The sequence below is a fragment of the Miscanthus floridulus genome, chromosome 12 (assembly GCF_019320115.1).
Source record: "Miscanthus floridulus cultivar M001 chromosome 12, ASM1932011v1, whole genome shotgun sequence".
In the NCBI taxonomy this organism is placed as follows: Eukaryota; Viridiplantae; Streptophyta; class Magnoliopsida; order Poales; family Poaceae; genus Miscanthus; species Miscanthus floridulus.
The window spans coordinates 48,052,693-48,072,134 of NC_089591.1; the positions used below are offsets into that span (position 1 = coordinate 48,052,693).

General features: G+C 45.9%; 2 protein-coding genes across 3 annotated transcripts; one reads left to right on the forward strand and one right to left on the reverse strand.

The window, feature by feature from the left end:
* Window positions 1–7,827: 7,827 nt before the first annotated feature.
* On the forward strand, window positions 7,828–10,615 carry LOC136497991 (26S proteasome non-ATPase regulatory subunit 11 homolog). Of its 2 annotated transcripts, XM_066493910.1 has the most exons (3): window positions 7,828–7,980; window positions 8,730–8,785; window positions 8,988–10,615. In XM_066493910.1, the coding sequence occupies exon 3, from the start codon at window positions 8,997–8,999 to the stop codon at window positions 10,275–10,277; it is 1,281 nt and encodes a 426-aa protein (XP_066350007.1). In that variant the 5' UTR covers window positions 7,828–7,980; window positions 8,730–8,785; window positions 8,988–8,996; the 3' UTR covers window positions 10,278–10,615. The 2 variants fall into 2 exon arrangements, with proteins under 2 accessions (XP_066350007.1, XP_066350008.1); XM_066493911.1 differs by lacking the exon at window positions 8,730–8,785 and having other exon boundaries at window positions 7,831–7,980.
* Window positions 10,616–11,378: 763 nt separating this feature from the next.
* On the reverse strand, window positions 11,379–12,764 carry LOC136495276 (probable methyltransferase At1g29790). Its single transcript, XM_066491243.1, has one exon. It carries the CDS (start codon window positions 12,762–12,764, stop codon window positions 11,379–11,381), a length of 1,386 nt encoding a protein of 461 aa, XP_066347340.1.
* Between the last annotated feature and the right edge of the window lie 6,678 nt (window positions 12,765–19,442).

Below are 19,442 nucleotides of genomic sequence, written 5' to 3' on the forward strand. Positions count from 1 at the left end.
GACGAGTTGGAGGCGGTAGGCACGGGTTCCGCTTCCTCCGACTCCTCTTCGAGTGTCTACTTACGAGGTCCTGCGAGCCTCCCACAGGTTTCACTTCCTCACCAACGCCTAGTGATTCGCCCCAAAGGGCAAAAGTAAGTAACTTTATATGTTTTCATCACTACTTCATATGATATGATGAAAAAAACACTAATAATTTTTCTTAATCACTTGTGCAGGAACTGGGTGGTTGTGTTAGGTGGTAGCGCACGGCTAGTCAACGGCATCCTAGGTCTTCTGTGCAGGCAACACTTCCCTGGCATTGTCACGTACGCATCAAAGATGGAGCCAGCCTACTCGTTTGACCACTACGCTGTCGCCATCGATGCGGAGTACCCCAACAAGGCGGCGCGGGTGAAGGCAGAGTTTTGGGTAAGTCTCCCTCGCACAACATTGCTCAATACGTCGCATTCATTGGACTTTTCTTGAAATAATGAATGGATACATCGCTTTTGTATGCAGACTTATTATAGATGCGAGGAGGGATTTGAGGCCAGGGCGGAGCAGGTGACTACCAAAGCCTGTAAAAAACTCGTCACCGACATGCATCACAAGGTGCGCATCTAGGCCATCGTAACCTACTACGGGTCGAAGCTTGGAGAGAGGAAAACCAAGAAAGACACAAGAGAGATGCAGCTAACCTGGGAGCAGTACCTTGAGGTAAATGAAGAACTTCAATATTGATTCGTTTTGAGATTAAGTTGGTTTAATTTGATCTTCTTATATGTCTAATACTTGATGACGTGTAGATGATTCCCTGGTGGTGCCAAGCGTATCCCGAGTGCTGGGCGATGATGGTGGAGAGGTGGTTCACGGAGGAGTACCTCAAGATGCACAGGGATGCCCAGGACCGTCGTTTGCAAATGCAAGGTCCAGCACACCATCAAGGCAGCCGCAGCCTCGCCGGATACAAACAAGCAGGGGTACGCGAATTCATTTATCTATTATGACGCTCAGTTCTGCCTGATTTCTATTCATCATGTTGTCTTTCTCGCAGTCGGCGTCACATAGTGGCCAGGCTTGCTCGGACTTCCAGGCATGGTGTATGGCCCACAAGGGCAAGGCGGCGTCCGACGTCTCCTTCAACCTAGAGGACCCACCCGAGGCATACACGAACCCGAGCATCCACTCCTGCATCAGTGAGTACACTGAGGTGGCGAGGTCGCTCCATGGGTCAGACCACGATCCGAGCACCCAGGACTTCGATGGAGAGATCGTCATGAGGGCGGGGCAAGGCAAGAAGCATGGACGGTTCTGGCTTGACGACGGCGTCATCAACATGGCCTCTACTCCCTCTCTCTCCTAGATCCGAGCATGGAGCACGAGCGAGAGCCTGGCCATTCGCACACGGCCGACCGCTGCACAGCACCGGGTCGACGCACTCGAGGTTATTCCTGTTTTACTCGTCATACATTGATCTTTACACACCTTAATTAACTTTGTATTACTGAAACATTAGAGTGAAATATTGCAGGCCCGGCTAGAACAAGAAATGAGGCAACGTCAGGAGCTGAAGGCCGGGTACCAGAGGATGGTGGCCCAGCTGGAGGCCGAGTGGGCCGAGCAGGTAGGCCCAGGCGTAGAGGCTGACGGACATTATGGAGTTCCTACAAGGGACTTGGGCAACGTGTGGGTTTCTCTCTATCAGCTGGGCAGTTAGTTTCACCTCTGCCTCCGCGTCCTGCAGCTCCAGCTACTCCTGTGAGTATGAAAGTTTTTTACTTTCGCTTGTGCTTTGCTTGTATGGCCTCTACCTTCCTAGATTAGCTATCCAAATAATCTTGTCTCGCATGCAATCTTTTCTCCTTTGTGCAGTCTCCATCTAACGGTGGTTCGAATAATCCATCCTCATGCACCTCCGAATGATGGAGTTGGGCCTTCACCACAGTCACTTAGGCCGAGATGAGTGCACGTTGTATTTTTTTTATTTGTTGTTCACTTGGTGATGGACTTGTGATATACTTGTGATGCACTTGTAGACTTTGATGGACTTGGATTATTGATGGACTTGAACACTTATTATTATATATGTGATATATATTGTGATGGATGTGATATGTGCGGATGGATGTGTGGATGGATGAGATATATATGTGATGGATGAGATATATATGTGATGAATGAGATATATGATTGTATGAATTTATTTGTCATGATGGAATATAAAAAAAATTAAAAATTGTCGTTTTGGGTCACTTTGCCGAGTGTTGCACTCGGCAAAGGACCCCGTTGCCGAGTGTCATGGTCACAGCACTCGGCAAAGCTGAGAAAATGGGTGCTCAGAAAACCATTTTTCCAGCTTTGCCGAGTGCCATGACCATGGCACTCGGCAAAGAATTTTTTTTTAAAAAAAATTCAAACTTTGCCGAGTGTCGGCCAGAGGGCACCCGGCAAAGATTTTTTTTAAAAAAAAAAATTCAAACTTTGCCAAGTGTCGGCAAGAGGGCACTCGGCAAAGAGTTTTTTTTAAAAAAAAATTCAAACTTTGCCGAGCGCCGACCAGGGGGCACTCGGCAAAGATTTTTTTTTTAAAAAAAATAAAAAATCTTTGCCGAGTGCCTGCAGGGTTGGCACTCGGCAAAGCCACCATCAACGGGGCCGGCGCCGTGACGGTCGTTTTTCTTTTCCGAGTACCCGATAAAAGACACTCGGCAAAGAGGTCTTTGCCGATCAATTTTTTGCCGTGTGTTCTTTGCCGAGTGCAATTTGGCCTTTGCCGAGTGCCTCAGGCACTCGGCAAAGAACATAAATCCAGTAGTGTAAGGATGTAATGCATGCAAGCTAGGAATGCATAGGCTGTATATGGAACTTTGGATGTTCGTGTTACGGGAAAAAAAATTCTATGTGGCAAAGCCCAGCGTGCGGCACCGCTCATATTTTATGCATCTGGGATCACAGGTGCCCAAAGACATTGATATGGGCTTCCATAATCCTTAAAAACCACCTACCTCTCTTGATGTATCTCTCGCTCGCCCGACATCCTCCCTCCCAATCTATCTACCCTGTCGCTGTCCCAACCCCAAGTCATGCCCACCCTAGCCGCGTGGCGGATATGACCGGAGGCACACCCCCATCCTACCCCCGGTGGCCGCCCTTAGCTTCCACTCACCACCATGGCGGCCGCCCATTCTTGTCCCCACCATACCCAAGCAATTCGGTGGTTCGAGCGAGCGGGGTGGATCCAACCGATGGCATGCTGGATCCATCAAGGTCACAAGACCCACCCCGGGTTCCTCATTGGGTCCTACTACTTCCCCATCATTGCTGACCGACAGGTCAACAACATTGTGTTCCTGCATGTCAACACAGGAGTGCAATGCGTCGGGATCTCACATGGGTGGATCTTGGGTCGTCATGACAAACAAAGGATCCATGGCAAGTTGGTGGCACGGGTACTTCAAATAGCGATGATAGCGAGAAGGGGCGTGTAGAGGTCAAGCCGCTACCAAGTCATAGAGTGTTATATGTGTACCTAGTTAGGCCCCCTAGCCATGCCGCCCATCGTTTCTTTCGATTGAACTCAGATGGTGTTTTGCATATGCTTCCTTGATCTATGGTGTTTTGTAGGTGCTTGGTCCAGAGCAGTGAGTAGCTACTAGCTCTCAGTGTTGAAGGAACTAGCGACGGTGACCCATTGGTGCGTTGCATGATGAAGAGAAGACACCACAAGGACAAATGGCTTCTATGACATAAATTTTTATCATAAAATTATGTTTTTTTTTCATCACAAAGTGGCCTTTGTGGCAACTTATTTTATCGCCACTAGTCATCACAAATACTCTAGTGATGGTTTTTCCCCCCACAAATAACCATACTTGTCAGTGATGAATTCTAGTTCCACTAGTGACAATGTTCATTTGTGGTGCTAATTGTTTTCACACAAACATACAAATTAGTGAGAGAAAAATGTCGTCACTTATACAAATGAAAGTGTTCTTATGGCTGTTATACAAGACCGATTACAAACACTGGGGTTAATTTGAAACAGAAGAAATGGAAGAGGAACAAAAAATGTTGCTTGTGTGGGTTAGAAGAGACTACTGATCACATCTTTTTTGAATGCCATGTTGCAAAAACGATCTGTGTTGTTTCAAGGAAGCATTAGGGTGGGATGGGAGAGGGTGCCAGATAGTGTCCAGGATCTTTTTGACTACTGGATACCCTTGGGTTGCGCCAATTTAAAGATCAAACTTTTAATTACCTGTACAATTATCTTATGGGTCTCTGAAATACTCGTAATAAATTGGTGATTCAAAAGAAATTCCCGAAGTCCTCAAACGAAGTTTTTAATAAATTGTTCATGTTTCTACAGAAGTGGCGGGTTCTTTTGAAGGAAGGAGACGCTCGATTCTTGGATGAGATGATCAAGACAATGAAAGCGTGGTTGCTGGCGTTTTGGAGGAACACTGAAGAGATGGAGATAGGAGTTATCTGATGCTGTTGCTCTTTTGCTTTTTTCGTTTGGGTTGCTGTTTGTGCTGGACGGCTCAGCAAAGAGCGTCTAGAATTTGTTTAGCTGAACGTTGCTGGTATCCCAGCCGTTTTGCCTGTCTTTTCTTTTTCAGTGTTTGTAATACTTGCGATGTTGCTTTATAAAAGCAGGGTTTACCTCCGTAAAAGAAAATATCGTCACTTATATTTTGTTTTTAGTAGTGAGAACATTTGACACAACTATTGAGACAATATAATAGTCATTGTTACCATTGTAATAGTGATGAATTAAATGGTCACTTGAGACTACATATTCACGACCATAGGCGATTATATGAGATTATTGTATTGATACTTGTTCTAATTGTTTTTATTATAACTGTCTAGTGGATCGCCACAATTTATGTGTGGAAAGGTGGCACCTTATCAACACAAATAAAATTTTATTTGTGATGCAACTCATCCTCACATCTATATTACAGTGGCAAAACTTTGCCTCACAAAATGTTTTTTTTTGTAAGATAAGTTTCAATTTGTGGAACAGCAAATGTTGTGGCAAATAATTTATCATTATCATCCTTGTTGTGTCGACAAAAATGGCTCAACAAATGTATTTATAGGGCTCACTAGATATTGAGAAATTTATTTCAACATCATGAGAAAATTTAATTCCAACATCACGAGAAAAAAAGATCCAACATCAGAGAAAAGTGTTCCAACACTAAGGAAAATGCTACAGATTTAGGAGAAAATGACATTTATTTGAAATAATAAGGCTATAAATTAAATTAGAACACAAATAATTTAAAAAAGATAAATAACAAACTTTATCCCTAGGCCAACGACAAAAAGGAAAAAAGAGCTTCACTAGTGGATATGAAAAAGATAGAAATGATTATTGATGACAAGAGTTATAATAATGAAAACAATTATAAGAAAAAGAAAAACAGGAATAAAGAAAAAAAAAGTGTTTGGTTCACTCACTGGATATAAACGGTATGGGAAAATAGATTGCCAGGGGAAGAAGGGGGGAGTTGTTTTTGGTTTGGCGTGGTTACGTATTGTGAAGCACGGTCGATACTGCGATACCGCTTAGGAAGGAAAGGATTCAACGGTGAATGGGTCTGTATTTGATTACATCATATCTGATTCGAACTGTCAGCAACCGGACGTAAGAACGGACACCAATGTCCAAACGTCCGTGGTTGCAGTCCGTTTTCGCGCGTCCATGTGTGGGCCCATATCAGTCCGAACGTCGCTCGACTGAGCCTGTGTCATCCGTGCCCACGCGGGGCCGCGTGCCACGCGCCTCCTTCCGCTTCCCACATGCATCTCAGATGCAACACCCGATCTACTTTTGAAAAATACAGATACAACACTTCCAACATACAAGGCAGATGAAACACTAACATATGTCTGAAAACACATAAAAACACTTGAAAAACATTACAAACATACGCAACATTCAGATAAAACACTCACAACATATGTGTGAAACATATACAATATCCAGATAAACGCACTTGCAACATACGTCTGGAAAATAGATGAATATTGGGACAAACGCTTGCAACATACATGTACAACCATTGCAACATATGCAACATCCCGATCTACTTTTGCAACATCCGTATGAAACACTTGCAACATACCTCTAAAACATCTAAAACATTTGAAATATATGCTTCAAACATGCATCGTATCCCGATGTGGTCTCCTCCACCGTTTGCATCGGGGCGCCGCAGACGTAGCAGGAAGCGGGGTCAGAGGACTTTCGCGCCAGGGCCTGGCGCTTCTCCTTGCGCTGGCGGTGCCTGTCGGTGTCGTTGGGCGCGAGCACGCGCGTAGCGGCCTCAGTGGCCAATTGGCAGACACAGCGTGGGCGCAGTGGTGCTCATGCCGTCAGTCGGGGCGCGCAATGGAGCATGCGGCAGGAGCAGGAGCAACGTGGGGTGACCATCGACGACGAAGCAGAGTAGAGCAAGGGAGCGGGCGGACGACGCAATGGAGACGTCCGCGGTGGTGAGGAACACTGTGACAGGCGATGCGAGATGAGAAATGTCGCTTTGTATGTTTTTTAATTATTAGTGATGGAATGAAGGTTTAGAAGATCTGTTGGGCTAGTCCACGAGTGCGGGAAGAAGCATCCGGGAGAGGAGGCCTCACCGAGTATTTCCGTATCTGATTACGGCATGACCGTAACCAAACACGAGTGTCGCTTTTCATTCTCCTCGACATGGGAAAAAGAAAGAGAAAAAGAATGAACCTATTCCGTGGGTCGCTCTCCCTTGCGAACCACCGGAGTCATGCGCATGCACCTTCACAAAAGAAAGGAAAAAGTTCACATTACTCTCTCAATTTTTTAAAAGTCCGCTTTCCTCCCTGAACTTTAAAATCGGACAAAACATCTCCCTCAACTTTTAAAACCGTCCATCTTATCTCCCTGGCCCTATTATAATCAGTTTTGAAGACGATTTTGTCTTTTTCTTTTTTATTTATTTCGGCTAAATTTTTGAAAAATCATAGTAAATCATAGAAAATCATAAAATAGAAAATTCAATTTTGTTGGACTCCATATGAGTAGATATATACAATGAATATATAATATGGTATGCTGTAGTACAAAATTTTTGTTGTGGCTTTAGATTTATATTTTTCTATAATTAATTAGAATAATTCATAGCTACAGTTCTATGGTCCGATTATAATAAATTTTTATGGTGGACTAATTATTGTATGATTGAACTATAATAAAAATTTCATACCGGTTGGATCATGTATAGCTTAGTTATAGATTTATTTATATTTAAGAAGCATAAACCTAAATAAAATCTATAACTAAGTTATATATGATTCAATGAGTATGAAATTTTTACTACAGTTTAAGCATACAATAATTAGCCCACCATAAAAATTTCACCATAATTGGACCATAGAAACTGCAGCTATGAATTATTCTATTTAATTACACAAAAACATAGATCTAAAGCTACAACAAAAATTTTGTACTGAAGCGTACCATATTATATGTTCACTGTGTAGATCTACTCACGTGGAGTCCAATAAAATTAGATTTTCCATTTTATGATTTTTCTATGATTTACTATGATTTTTCAAATATTTAGCCGAAGTAAATAAAAAAGAAAAAGACAAAACCGTCTTCAAAACCGCTTATAACCGGGCCAGGGAGGTAAGATGAGTGGTTTTAAAAGTTGAGGAGGTGTTTTGTCCGGTTTCAGAGTTCAAGAGAAAAAATGGACTTTCGCATAAATTAATGAGGTACTGCGGACTTTTTTTCGAAAAGAAATAACAAAGAGAAATCGGCCCAATAGCCCAGGAAGAATCACTATCCTGAATTGATGAAATTCACCACCAACAGGTGTTTTCTTCTCCCGTTCAACGCACCTGGCCCGAGACCAAGACACGCCGGACCGCCGCCGCCCTATTCCCAGCTGCCCAGGTCTCGTCGGGCTCGAGCCCTTTGCCGGCGATGAGCACTCACCACACCAGGTATGCCTGCCCCTTCTGTTCCCTTCCGTGCAAAACTGACCACCCGAGCGGCCGAACCCTAATTTAAGCTATTTGGCTATCTGTATTCGATCAGATCTGATCTGATCACAAGTGTATGCATGTATTATGCCTACTAACTTGGTTTTTTTGGTAAAATTTGTTGGGTGTACACCCATGACCTTTCCCCTGCTGCGTGCTAGAGTAGCCGATTGGATTTTGTTGGTAGTGGAGCTGGCAGTTCAAGTCTTTTTCATGTATTTCTGCTACTTTAATTTGGCTAGATGTGGTTTTAGGGTGCTTGATTATGGCTCAGCTGTAGGAATTTGTGTGAAAATCAGCGTGATTATCGAGATTTGGTCTTGTATCTCCTGGTTGAGGGTTAATTATCCCCTGTACTGGTGTCTGGTGGTTAGATATCTCCTATGATTCCCCCGGTTAATTGAAGCATTCCTGTTTTGTGGGACGTTGATTCATTGGTGTTACTATCTTTTAATTCTAACTAGTATATGTTTATCTGTCAAGGAAGCATTGAAATTTCCTATGACTCAAAGTATTAAGTGATGTGTTTCGATTTAGTGACGTGGGACGTTGATTCATTGGTGTTACTATCTTTTAATTCTAACTAGTATATATGTTTATCTGTCAAGGCAGCGTTGAAATTTCCTATAACTGTATTAAGTGATGTGTTTCAATTTAGTGATCTCTCTGGTGATAATTTCTGTGCTTCTGTGTCAAACTTCCACTTACAGGAACTAGATAATTGATCTTCGCTAAATTGATAATTTCTTGCAAGCACGAAACCAGGGTATGCTCTTCTCCTTCTGAGTGTGTAACTTTGCTGCTGCCAATTATAATAATTCAAGGCTGTTAATGGAATAAATGCTTGTTTTTCCAGATGTTGCATTATTTAGTCTGATGCGTAATTTGAAGGATTTCCTCCTTTTGTTCTGGCTGATTCTTAGCTCATTTTCTGTTGGTACCTTAATGTTTGTTATGTTGGTATGTAGGGAGTAACCATGTCTTCTTCAATGGAATCATCATACCTTCCTGCTACAACTGAGTCATTAGCCAAGGCTCAAGAGGCTAAGAATGCGTCAGAGTCCATTTCAATCCTTTACCGTGTCATTCAGGACCCATCTTCTTCTGCTGATGCACTGAGAACAAAAGAAGTTGCAATTACAAATCTTACAAACTACCTCACTAAAGAGAACAGAACTGAGGAGCTGCGTAATCTTTTGACCCAGCTCAGGCCATTTTTCGTAGTTATTCCTAAGGCAAAGACTGCAAAAATTGTCCGCGGAATAATTGATGCTGTCGCCAAGATACCTGGAACATCTGATCTTCAGATTTCACTCTGCAAGGAAATGGTGGAATGGACCCGTGCAGAGAAGCGTACTTTCCTCCGGCAGCGTGTGGAGGCGAGGTTGGCGGCTCTCCTGTTAGAGAATCAGGAGTATATTGAAGCCCTTACCCTCCTTACTAGTCTTATCAAGGAAGTCAGGAGGCTTGATGACAAGTTACTTCTTGTGGACATTGACCTTCTGGAAAGCAAACTCCACTTCTCCTTGAGAAACCTGCCAAAGGCCAAAGCCTCCTTAACTGCTGCTAGAACAGCAGCAAATGTCATTTATGTTCCACCTGCTCAGCAAGGCACTATTGATCTCCAGAGTGGAATCCTCCATGCTGAAGAAAAGGATTACAAGACTGCTTACAGCTACTTCTTTGAAGCATTTGAAGCTTTCAGTGCACTGGAGGACCCAAAGGCCATCTTCAGCCTGAAGTACATGCTGTTGTGCAATATAATGGTTAACCAAGCTGATGATGTTGCAGGGATAATCTCATCTAAGGCTGGCCTAAAATATCTGGGTCCTGATGTTGATGCTATGAAGGCTGTTGCTGATGCATACTCTAAAAGATCTCTCAAGTATTTTGAAACTGCCCTTCGCGATTACAAGTCCCAGCTAGAGGAGGACCCTATTGTCCACAGGCATCTTTCTTCTCTGTATGATACGCTCTTGGAGCAGAACCTCTGCAGGTTGATTGAGCCCTACTCAAGGGTGGAGATTGCGCATATAGCCGAGATGATTGAATTGCCAGTTGACCATGTTGAGAAAAAGCTGTCGCAGATGATCCTCGACAAGAAATTTGCTGGGACTCTAGATCAAGGTGCTGGCTGCCTCATTATCTTTGAGGATTCCAAGACGGAGGAAATCTTCCCTGCCACTCTTGAAACCATTTCGAATGTCGGGAAGGTTGTGGACAGCCTTTATGTGAGGTCGGCCAAGATCATGGCTTGAAAGCAGCTAGTCTTACATGTTTGTTCTGATTTCGTTTTTAGTTATGTCGATGTCCTCAGACATTTAGTCCTTCAATCAATATTTGACAGTTTATTGTGCATGTTGCCTCTCAATTTATTCAACAAAACATATTGTCTTGCTTGCTACATACTGCTAGGAACAAGACAGTTTGCTGTTTCTGCGTGGTGGAAGTACTGTGAACACTTGCTGGTCCCAAGCATAAATGATACTTATTGTGCTACTGCGATGTTATTGGCCCAATGTCGGGCTGCCTTGATCTTTACCGCTACAGGTTCATATGGCCAAAGACTGACTATTTTTATGTATTGATCTTTTAATATCAGCGTGCAGAGTTGGATGGATGTTATTGTGTGTGTTAATTAATCTACTATGTTATCGAAGTGCATGTTTGTAGCTCCACTATGGCTTGTGCTCGCCATATAAATTCATCCAGGTTACGTTACAGGGCTTCCATATATCAGAATAGAGGAGGTTTCCTCTGGCACGAGATTCGGGTAACATCTGTGTAAGTGTTCCTGGTTCCTGCTCATGCGGCCAATAACTGATTAATTAGTGATTACTGTTTGAACTACCAGGCCATCAGGAGTCCCACACTGATGGCAGAACTGCAGAAGTGCCGACTAAAGTCACGGTTGTTTCATTGTGCTGAAGAACACGATGAAATGAATCGATGTATGCGTAACTGATCGAGTGGAGGACATGATGAAATGAATCGACTTTTTTGTTGATCGAGTGGAGGACATGATGAAATGAATCAACTTTTTTTGTTGCTGTGAAGTGTGAACTGTTGATAGCACTCTGGCTACACCAGCCAGCATACACCACAACTGAGTAGCAGCAGACAATGTCCTAGTACAAGTAGAAGAATTAACACTGAATTATTTCATGAAATGTTTAAGAATCTACTAAAATTTGCCATAATTTCGCTGGTACTCTCACCCCGTCTGCAGTAGTATATATCTTTCTGGACAGCGTGACAACAATTAATTTCACGCCCAGCTAAAGCTTGACAGCAAACCAAAGAAAGAACCAAACAACAAACGCATTGCCAAATGAAATGGCGCCCCGACAAGGAGATGCTCAGGTCACGGGTTTCTCGAGCAGCGCCGACACGTACCACTCGTTCCTCTCGGCGCCGAGGTCGAGCTTCCGGCCGGCCTTCCACCGGAGCCGGCGGAAGCCGACGCGGTCGAAGATGGGCACGTAGGTGGCGTTGAGCTGCGGGCCGAGGCAGAAGAAGTGGTCGAGCCAGAATACGCCGCCGGGCCTGAGCACCCGGTAGATGTCGAAGAGCGTGGACTCGAGCACGGCGTCGGGCACCCAGTTGCTGAGCACGTTCATGGAGTGCACGATGTCCAGCACGCCGTCCGCGAAGGGGAGCCGCTGCATGAGCGTCAGCTGCAGCGGCACGAGGCCCCGGGAGGCCACGAAGCGGTTGAAGGGCGCGTCCAGGTCCAGCGTCGTAGTCACCACCGTCACGTTCCGCTCCCGCATGCGCGCCGCGAACGTGCCCGTGCCGCCTCCGATGTCCAGCCCGATCCGCACCGTGCCGGGCGCCCGGGACCGCAGCACGCTGTCGACGCTGAACCCGGGCCCGCCGTTGTCGGTCTGCCACCGCCGCCGCTCCTTCCCTTCCAGGTCGAAGCAGTCCTTGCAGAAGTATGACCCGCCCCTGGTGCGCGCGCGCTGCACGAGGCACGTGTAGTTCTTGCACGTGTACCGCGCCCAGCGCACGGTGGTGTCCGGCGGGACGGACCACAGGCTCCGCGGCAGCGGCGAGGGCTCCACGTACCTCGCCGGCTCCCTCGGCCTGCAGCGGCGGCGGGGCAGCGGCTCGCACCCCTTGAGCGCCAGCTGCAGCGCGAGCGCGTCATCGTCGGGGCACTCGCCGCTGACGTTGTACGTCATGTACTGCGCCAGCTCCTCCTGGAAGTTGCGGCAGGCGAATCCCAGCCCCGGGAACAGCTCGTCGGTGCCGAAGTTGGCGTGGAAGCCGAGCGGCAGCCGGTGGGGCTCGATGGCGAGCTTGAGCTCGCCCTGGGGCTCTTCGGGCCAGCCGCCGAAGTCCCTGGCCTCCGGCGTGTCCCCGTGCACGGCGCCCAGGCCCGCGAGCACGGACTCGAGGAGGTACGACGACGCGTTGCACTGCGCCCGCAGCGCCGCGAGCTCCGCGCGGGCCCCGGCGAGCGCGGCGCGCGTGGCGTTGAGGTCCCGCAGCAGCGCAGCCGAGTCCCACAGGTGGATCCGCGGCGCCGACGCCGGGATGTGCACGGACAGCGACGCGCCGGAGAAGAGGTAGACGGAGACGAGGTTGGTGGCGATGACGACGAGCAGGATCTTGAGCTTGGCGCGCCGAGGCGCCGGCCGCGCCGCCGGCCGGTGCACGTGGCCATTGGCGGTAGCGGTACCACCCATCCCCTCGTGGATACTGTGCTGCTGCTGGCCCCGGTGCTTGGGCGCGTACATGGCGGCCGCGCGCGCGCTCCGCCGATCGGCTACAACTAGCTAGCAGCGACGATCGATCACGATCAGTTCACTATACGCCGATCAAATTCGACATGCGGGATGGTTTTTCCAGATGTGATGAAGTGCAGCTGTGCTACGCGTGTTTGACTTTGGATATGTGTTTGCATGTGTTCCTGGATTGCAGATTACAACATCGTCTTGCTTTGCTTTGCGAGGAGAAAAGCGGACAATTTTGCTTCGCAAGTCAAAGCTGTGCTACGCTCTTGTTCATGGTGCGTGTAGGAGTAGCTATCGCTCGGGGAGCGAGCTGTGTGGCCGACTTGTGGGCCCTCTAGAGCAGCGATTATTTAGCGTATAGGTCATGGGCGTACGCGTCCTCGGGCACAGGGGCACTGCTCTGCGGCATAGAACAAAGGGAAATTTGCCGTTGTTGGGGTAAAGATGGGGGTGACTGATCTTGAAGAAGCAAGAGTACATAACGGTGGCAGTTCATTTCTCCGAACTTGCTCGAGTCGGGCAATACAAAAACTGTCTATATCTTACCAAGAAATTGTGGACCCACCAGCGCAGCGATTATGTAGCGGATACGTCATGGGCGTACCTACGCGTCCTCGGGCACTGCTCTGCGGCATACAAAAGGGAAATTGGGGCATGGGGGTGACTGATCTTGAAGAAGCAAAGTGTAGATAACATTGGCAGCTCATTTCTCCAAAGTCCGGACTTGCTCGAGTAGGGCAATACAAAAATTATCAGTATCTTACCAAGAAATTGCAGCAGCAGCAGTATAGGTCAGTCAGCGTCATCCTCCATTGAGATTGTTTATTTTCTTAAATTACTGTTAAACCTAGACTAGGAACAGCCAAAAAGACTGGCTCACAACTCGCTGGCACTACGCTCAAATCTAAGCAGACTGGGAGGGTTTACAATTTCAGCGAAATATCGCCAAACTTGGCTGAAACTGGCTGAAAAACACTGTTCCAGCTGAATTGTTGTGAGAGAAAAACACTATTCCGGCTGAAAAAAGAAGCCGAACAAGCCATTTTTAAGACAAGCGAACGTGGCCAAAATTTCTGAAGTATCGTCTTTTTCGTTGAGGTCCGAAAATTTTTTATATCAGTTAATTTTTTTTGGTTAAATTCATCTTTCATTCCAAAATTACACCAAACCACAATAAAGTGATCCTCCATATCCTAGTCTTATTAGAGCATCTCCAAGAGTTCCCTAAATGTAACATATTAGGTGTTACGAGCTCGCTAAGCACTGAGACTATGGCATGAGAGATAGATCTATAAATATAGTGAGTTAGTTACTTAAATGCCTATATGTGTTGATGAAAAATCCTAACGCAAAGAGTAGAATAAGTAGTTCTAAACATTGGCACAGAAGCAATTTTTATAAACAAAAATTAAATATAATTTGTATGTAGCACTTGAATAAAGTTAGAGTGTAAGTGTAGTAGATGGAAATGCAACATTAATTTTTGGAGAATAAATACTATTAGTTAGTAATTTGGGAAGTTCAAAAAAATCAAACTTGGGATTTAAGAAGGGTCATTTCGTTGCCGGCAAACGCTTGAACGTGTGTTTAAAAGTATCATTCTTTGGCGAACTATATTGGACAAACTAATTAGGAAGTGCTTAGATATTTTATTTCTAAGAGTTAGTGTGTAGTATGGGGTAGGTCATGGTACAATTGTTAGTTGAATCCGGCAAGGTTTAGATCTTTTAAAAATTCAATCAAAAGTGTTAGGGGAGGTTAGTAATAATCGGACATGGAATTCTTATAAGTCTGAAATGATAATAGACAATGCTATTTTATCATTTAAATTTTAACAAAAATACTATAGAACATGTACGTGACACCTTAATAAAGTTTGAAATGTGAGATTTGTAGATGGCAATGAAATACTTCGTGTTGAGAGATAATGTTGTTAAGTACTATATTCAATAGCTTTAAAGTGCAACTAGAAATAGAAATCCATTTAACACAGAAAATTTCATGAACTTTTGGAAGGTTAGGCATTGTGATGTTTAGCAATTTTTGTAGAGAAATTGGGTTAAGGAGTAGGGTGGTATTATGGCTTGTTTTAGTAGCCTAATTACCCTCTAAGGTATAGCAAAAGTGGTTTGCGGATTGGATCAACGGTTTAGACGTTTCGAACGCTTTAAAATCCATGCATAACACTAACTCGGGCTGTCTTCTCATGTAGGGCGCGGTCACCTGGCCGTCCAACCCCGACGTCGCGGCGTCGGTGCGCTAGGCGCGCGCGCACATGGCCACGCTGGCCGGTTGCTGCTGCCACAGCCTAGCCGCGTTGGGCACACCGCGAGCCGCTGCGCCCGCCGCTCACTTGCGCCGGGCCGTCCTGCCGCCGCGCTCGCCGCTCACTTGCACCTGGCCGTCCTGTCGTCGTGCCGCGCTGCTGCGGCTGCCGTGGCTCGACCGGTCGCCCCGCCGTTTGTTTCACCTACCGCGATGATGACCCCGGTCACAGTGGCGACGGACGCCTCCTTGCTCTGCTCTGCTCTACCGCTAGCCGCCACCAGCGACCCCGCTCGATCTTGCCACTTCATGTCGTGCGCTTCGCAACAACCCTTCCCGTCTCGTCAACTATACTACGTGCTCGCTTTGCCACCAACCGGAGCTGCTCACCTTAACTGCTCGGTTCGCTCGTAGACCACTCCACCGCCTCACCGTGCGCGGAGCCGCCATCACGTCTCCCTCTTCCCATTGCCAAGTTATAGCTTCGCAGCGAAATCCTTCGCTCCTGTGGATAGCTTAGAAGGTTGGCTAAGCGCCTGGTTTGTCTCTAGTCCGTCGGTGCACTGTGGGCCGCCAATTTGGCGTTTTACCACCGCCGGTCATGAGCGCCGTCGTGACATGTGGTTTGGGGGTAAGTCCATAACCCAGAGGTAAGGGTTCGATTGGTGGCGTTTCTAGGCTCACCTTGACCTCCTCTATCCGATGCTCGCGTTGATTTGGCCAGGAAACCCATCGGCGACGTGGTGATGCGCCGATGCCGCTGTGAAACATCGTCGTCGTGCTCGAGCGCACATGGTCGGGCCGCCTCGACCCTCCCCTACTTCAACCATCTCCTTAGCGCGCACCGCGGTGAGTCTCTAACCCTTCTCCGCCATCACGACCCGTCCGATAGGGTGTAGACTCGCCGGAGCACTCGCGCCGCCACGCAGATCCTCCATCGACATGGATAGGTGGGATTGGTACACCGTTGAACGTGCCATCGCCTTCTACTTTTGTGTGTAGGTTCGGAGGTCCATGTTGGTCTAGTAGACACATCATTGTGGGCCTCTGTAGGCCGGCGTGGTCGGGCGGTGCTGGCCGAGGCTGCGCCGACGCGCACGAGCATGTGTTGGGACCCGACTGTTGCGAAGAAGAGGTATTTCGGGGTGCTTTGTGCAAAACTCGAGACTAGTGGAACAGTGCCGCACTGTGTCGTTTGATTTTCTAAGAGTGTGAGTCCTCTTTTGCAAAACGCCAAGTGCGCGCGGGCGCCCCTGGGCTTGGGCCGCACTGGGCCATCGCGACTCGCGCGTGGCCACGCCCGCGCGCGGGCCGCGTTGGATTGCTGGGCCAAAGTGGTTGCCGCCGGCCCTTTTCGATTTCTAAAGCATTGTCTAATTTAGTTTCTAAGGTAAATTTATAAATTCAATATAAAATTGTGTAGTTAACCAAAAATTGTGAAACCAATTTTGTCATATTCCTAAAATCATGATCTATCTGCTAGTATATTTTGTTCACATAGTTTTATAATATTCTTAGGAGCTATATAATTAATTTGAGATACTTAATATTGTCAAAATATAAACTTGTAGGAATTGTTGTGATCAATTGGTGATAGTGTTGGCTCTGAAACTTTCACAGTAGATCTCTAACATTATTAGGTGCTCACTATAATTTTTGTAACTTCATAATAATTAGTTTGCTAAGGTAGCTAAATGAGTCATAGTTCAAAAATATATATTTAGTCAATTAAATGCCAAAACACCTTGAGATTTTAGAACTAAAACATTTTTCTGGACACAAAGCCTTACTTGACGACGTGGATACATAGACCAGCACGTTAGTCATTAAAGCTAGCTCGTTAGCTTGCGGAGCGTAATTGTATATTTAAGATTTGTGGTTACCGTTGATTAATTGTGTCTCTGCGTTGCATCCACGTATACTATAATAGGAACAATGATGGATCATGGAGTCGACCGAGGTAGCGGAAAACATGGTGCCTTGATGATCGTGTCACCTTGATGAAATGCTAACTTTTGGTTATATCTTACCCTGGCAAGCCCCGGTGCATAACCCCTATTATTCTGCACTTTATCTTATGCTTGTGCATTAAGTTTTAAGTAGTTGAATGAAAACCACTTGCATATATATATATATATATATATATATATATATATCCTTATCCTATAAATCTTACTGGTATAACAGGATCGTGTAGATTGCTATGTTGTAGGACTCCGATAGAAGTCGAGTGATTGCCTACCACTCGCGATAGATAGAAAAGATATTATTGTTGTTATTATATTACTATCACGTGGAATATATATGAATGATAATTGGAGACCGGACGAAATGGTACTTTGGATCTGGACTTGGTTTGGCATCTGAGCGAGGCTCTGATTGCACTTGTTCCGCCTGTGTCGGTTAAGGACTAGCCGTTGCATTAGATTATAGTCAGGTCACAGACCTATTATTCCTGAGCACATACTTGATTATGGGGGCGGGAAGACTTGGTTGATGCCTACCACCTGCTGATGCCTACCTGCTGCTGCCGCCTGATGCCTGTAGATAGCCTGTGCTTTTGACATGAATGCTGATTGCCTGCATTGCATATGTGTTCGTATAGTGGGACCACCATTTGATTTTTTTTAAGTCAAATATTAGAAATTACTGGAGATGACCTTCTTTTTTCTCATAAAACCTTTTTAGGAGTTGGGAAACATGGACTTTTTAGGAGGAATATTTATGGAACTCTTGGAGATGCTCTTAAAGCCCTAATTTCTTCAAATTTATTTAATTTTCTTACTCACACATTCGACGGCACTAGCATATATGCGTATGCAGCTCGCCCACCGTTAGCCCGTTGTATTACCGTGGCTCTACTTCTGTGATATATTGTGTTATTTCGCCGATGTTATATAAATTTGTGATGGATGATGGATCAGAGAGTTTTTCTAGTGAAATGATGCCAATTTTTTTAAAAAATAAACTCAATTTGAATTTATTTAAATTTGATCCGATATTTCTGAAATTTCGTACTTATGGGTGAGGACCGAGATTTTTTCTTACGGTATTGTAAACCTATTACGGGGTGTGAGGATTGAATCAAGATGTGTGATGTGCAACAGAGCTGGGGAGGATGGCGGAGGCCATCTATTTTTCAAATGCAAACAAGTGAAGGCAGTCTGGAGAAGTGCGGGGTTTGAGAAGCTGAGGGAAAGGTTGGTCAGTGTGTCAGGATGCAAAGGAGATAGTCAGAACAATCCTGTCGATAGATGGAGAGGCCCAGCTGAAGGTGAAGTTTCTGATAAATAACTGGTGGCATGAAAGGAACTCCGTAGAGAGACGGTGGACAGCGGCGAACACCAGATGGCAGAGCAAATTTGAGCGGGAAGCAAGCTATGGAGGTCAACAATCTCCACACACCGGCCCATGAAAGTTTGAGAGCCCGGCCCACATCCGAACAAGGAGATGGGAACGACCACGAAATGGAATACTGAAGATAAATGTCGATTGCGCTTTCGGAGAAGTTGACAAGAAAGGTGACTTGGGGTATGACAGTGGAGGAGTGGTTCAATCAGCATCAGCTTCAGGTCGTCTGCGTTTTGCTAGCAGCCCACTACACATGGAGCTAGTTGCTTGCATGGAAGGGGTGAAGGCGGCAGCGTCACTGGGAATGAACAATGTGTGCCTGGAAACTGACGCGCAACAGGTGGTCTGGGCGGTGCAAGGGGATGAATTCAGGCTGTCTTTGGTAGGCTGTTTGGTGCATGAATTGAAGGAGTTCATAGCGGAAAACTTGATGACTTTCCAAGCTAGGTATGTACCAACGTGAATGTAATCAAGTAGCTCATGAGTCATGAACTAGCCTGATCGGGCAGGCTGTAACTGCCTAAATCTGGCTTGTCTTATCAGTCAGCCAATAGTATTTTCCTCTCACACCAAACCAGCCAGCAGTACTTTTAGCCCATGGCTTATAAGTCAATTCAGCCAAAACGAACAGGCATGGCCGGAGTGTCGGATTGTATATGCACTTGGTGTCAAACGATTTAGCCAACATGGTTGAGTAATAGAAATTTCAAATTCCTATAAAAAAGACATTGGTTGGGAAAAAGAGGGGAAAAGTAAACAAACACCCCAAAAAAGAACCTCTATTTATTTCTTGTTTAATAAATCCTAGTAGGGGGCATCTCCTTAAAAAAAACATAGAACGGGCTACCACGTACTATGTACCTCCAATTGATTTTAGCAGGCCAACATCTCGGCAGCCTATGTATACAAAACAAAGGAGACGCTAGCGCGCGGATATCCGGCCCCAAGAGGCGTCCGGACGCAGTTCCCACCCGGCCTGTAAAATTATCTAGTTTCACCCGTAACTCTCATCCAGCCTATAAAAGTTATTTGGTTCCACCGGTAACAGAGGGGATAACCCGCGCT

What these genes read in the sequence shown, in the direction of transcription:
- LOC136495276 (XM_066491243.1), bottom strand. Translation starts at nt 12,764, where the DNA reads ATGTACGCGCCCAAGCACCGGGGCCAGCAGCAGCACAGTATCCACGAG.
- LOC136497991 (XM_066493910.1), top strand. Translation starts at nt 8,997, where the DNA reads ATGTCTTCTTCAATGGAATCATCATACCTTCCTGCTACAACTGAGTCA.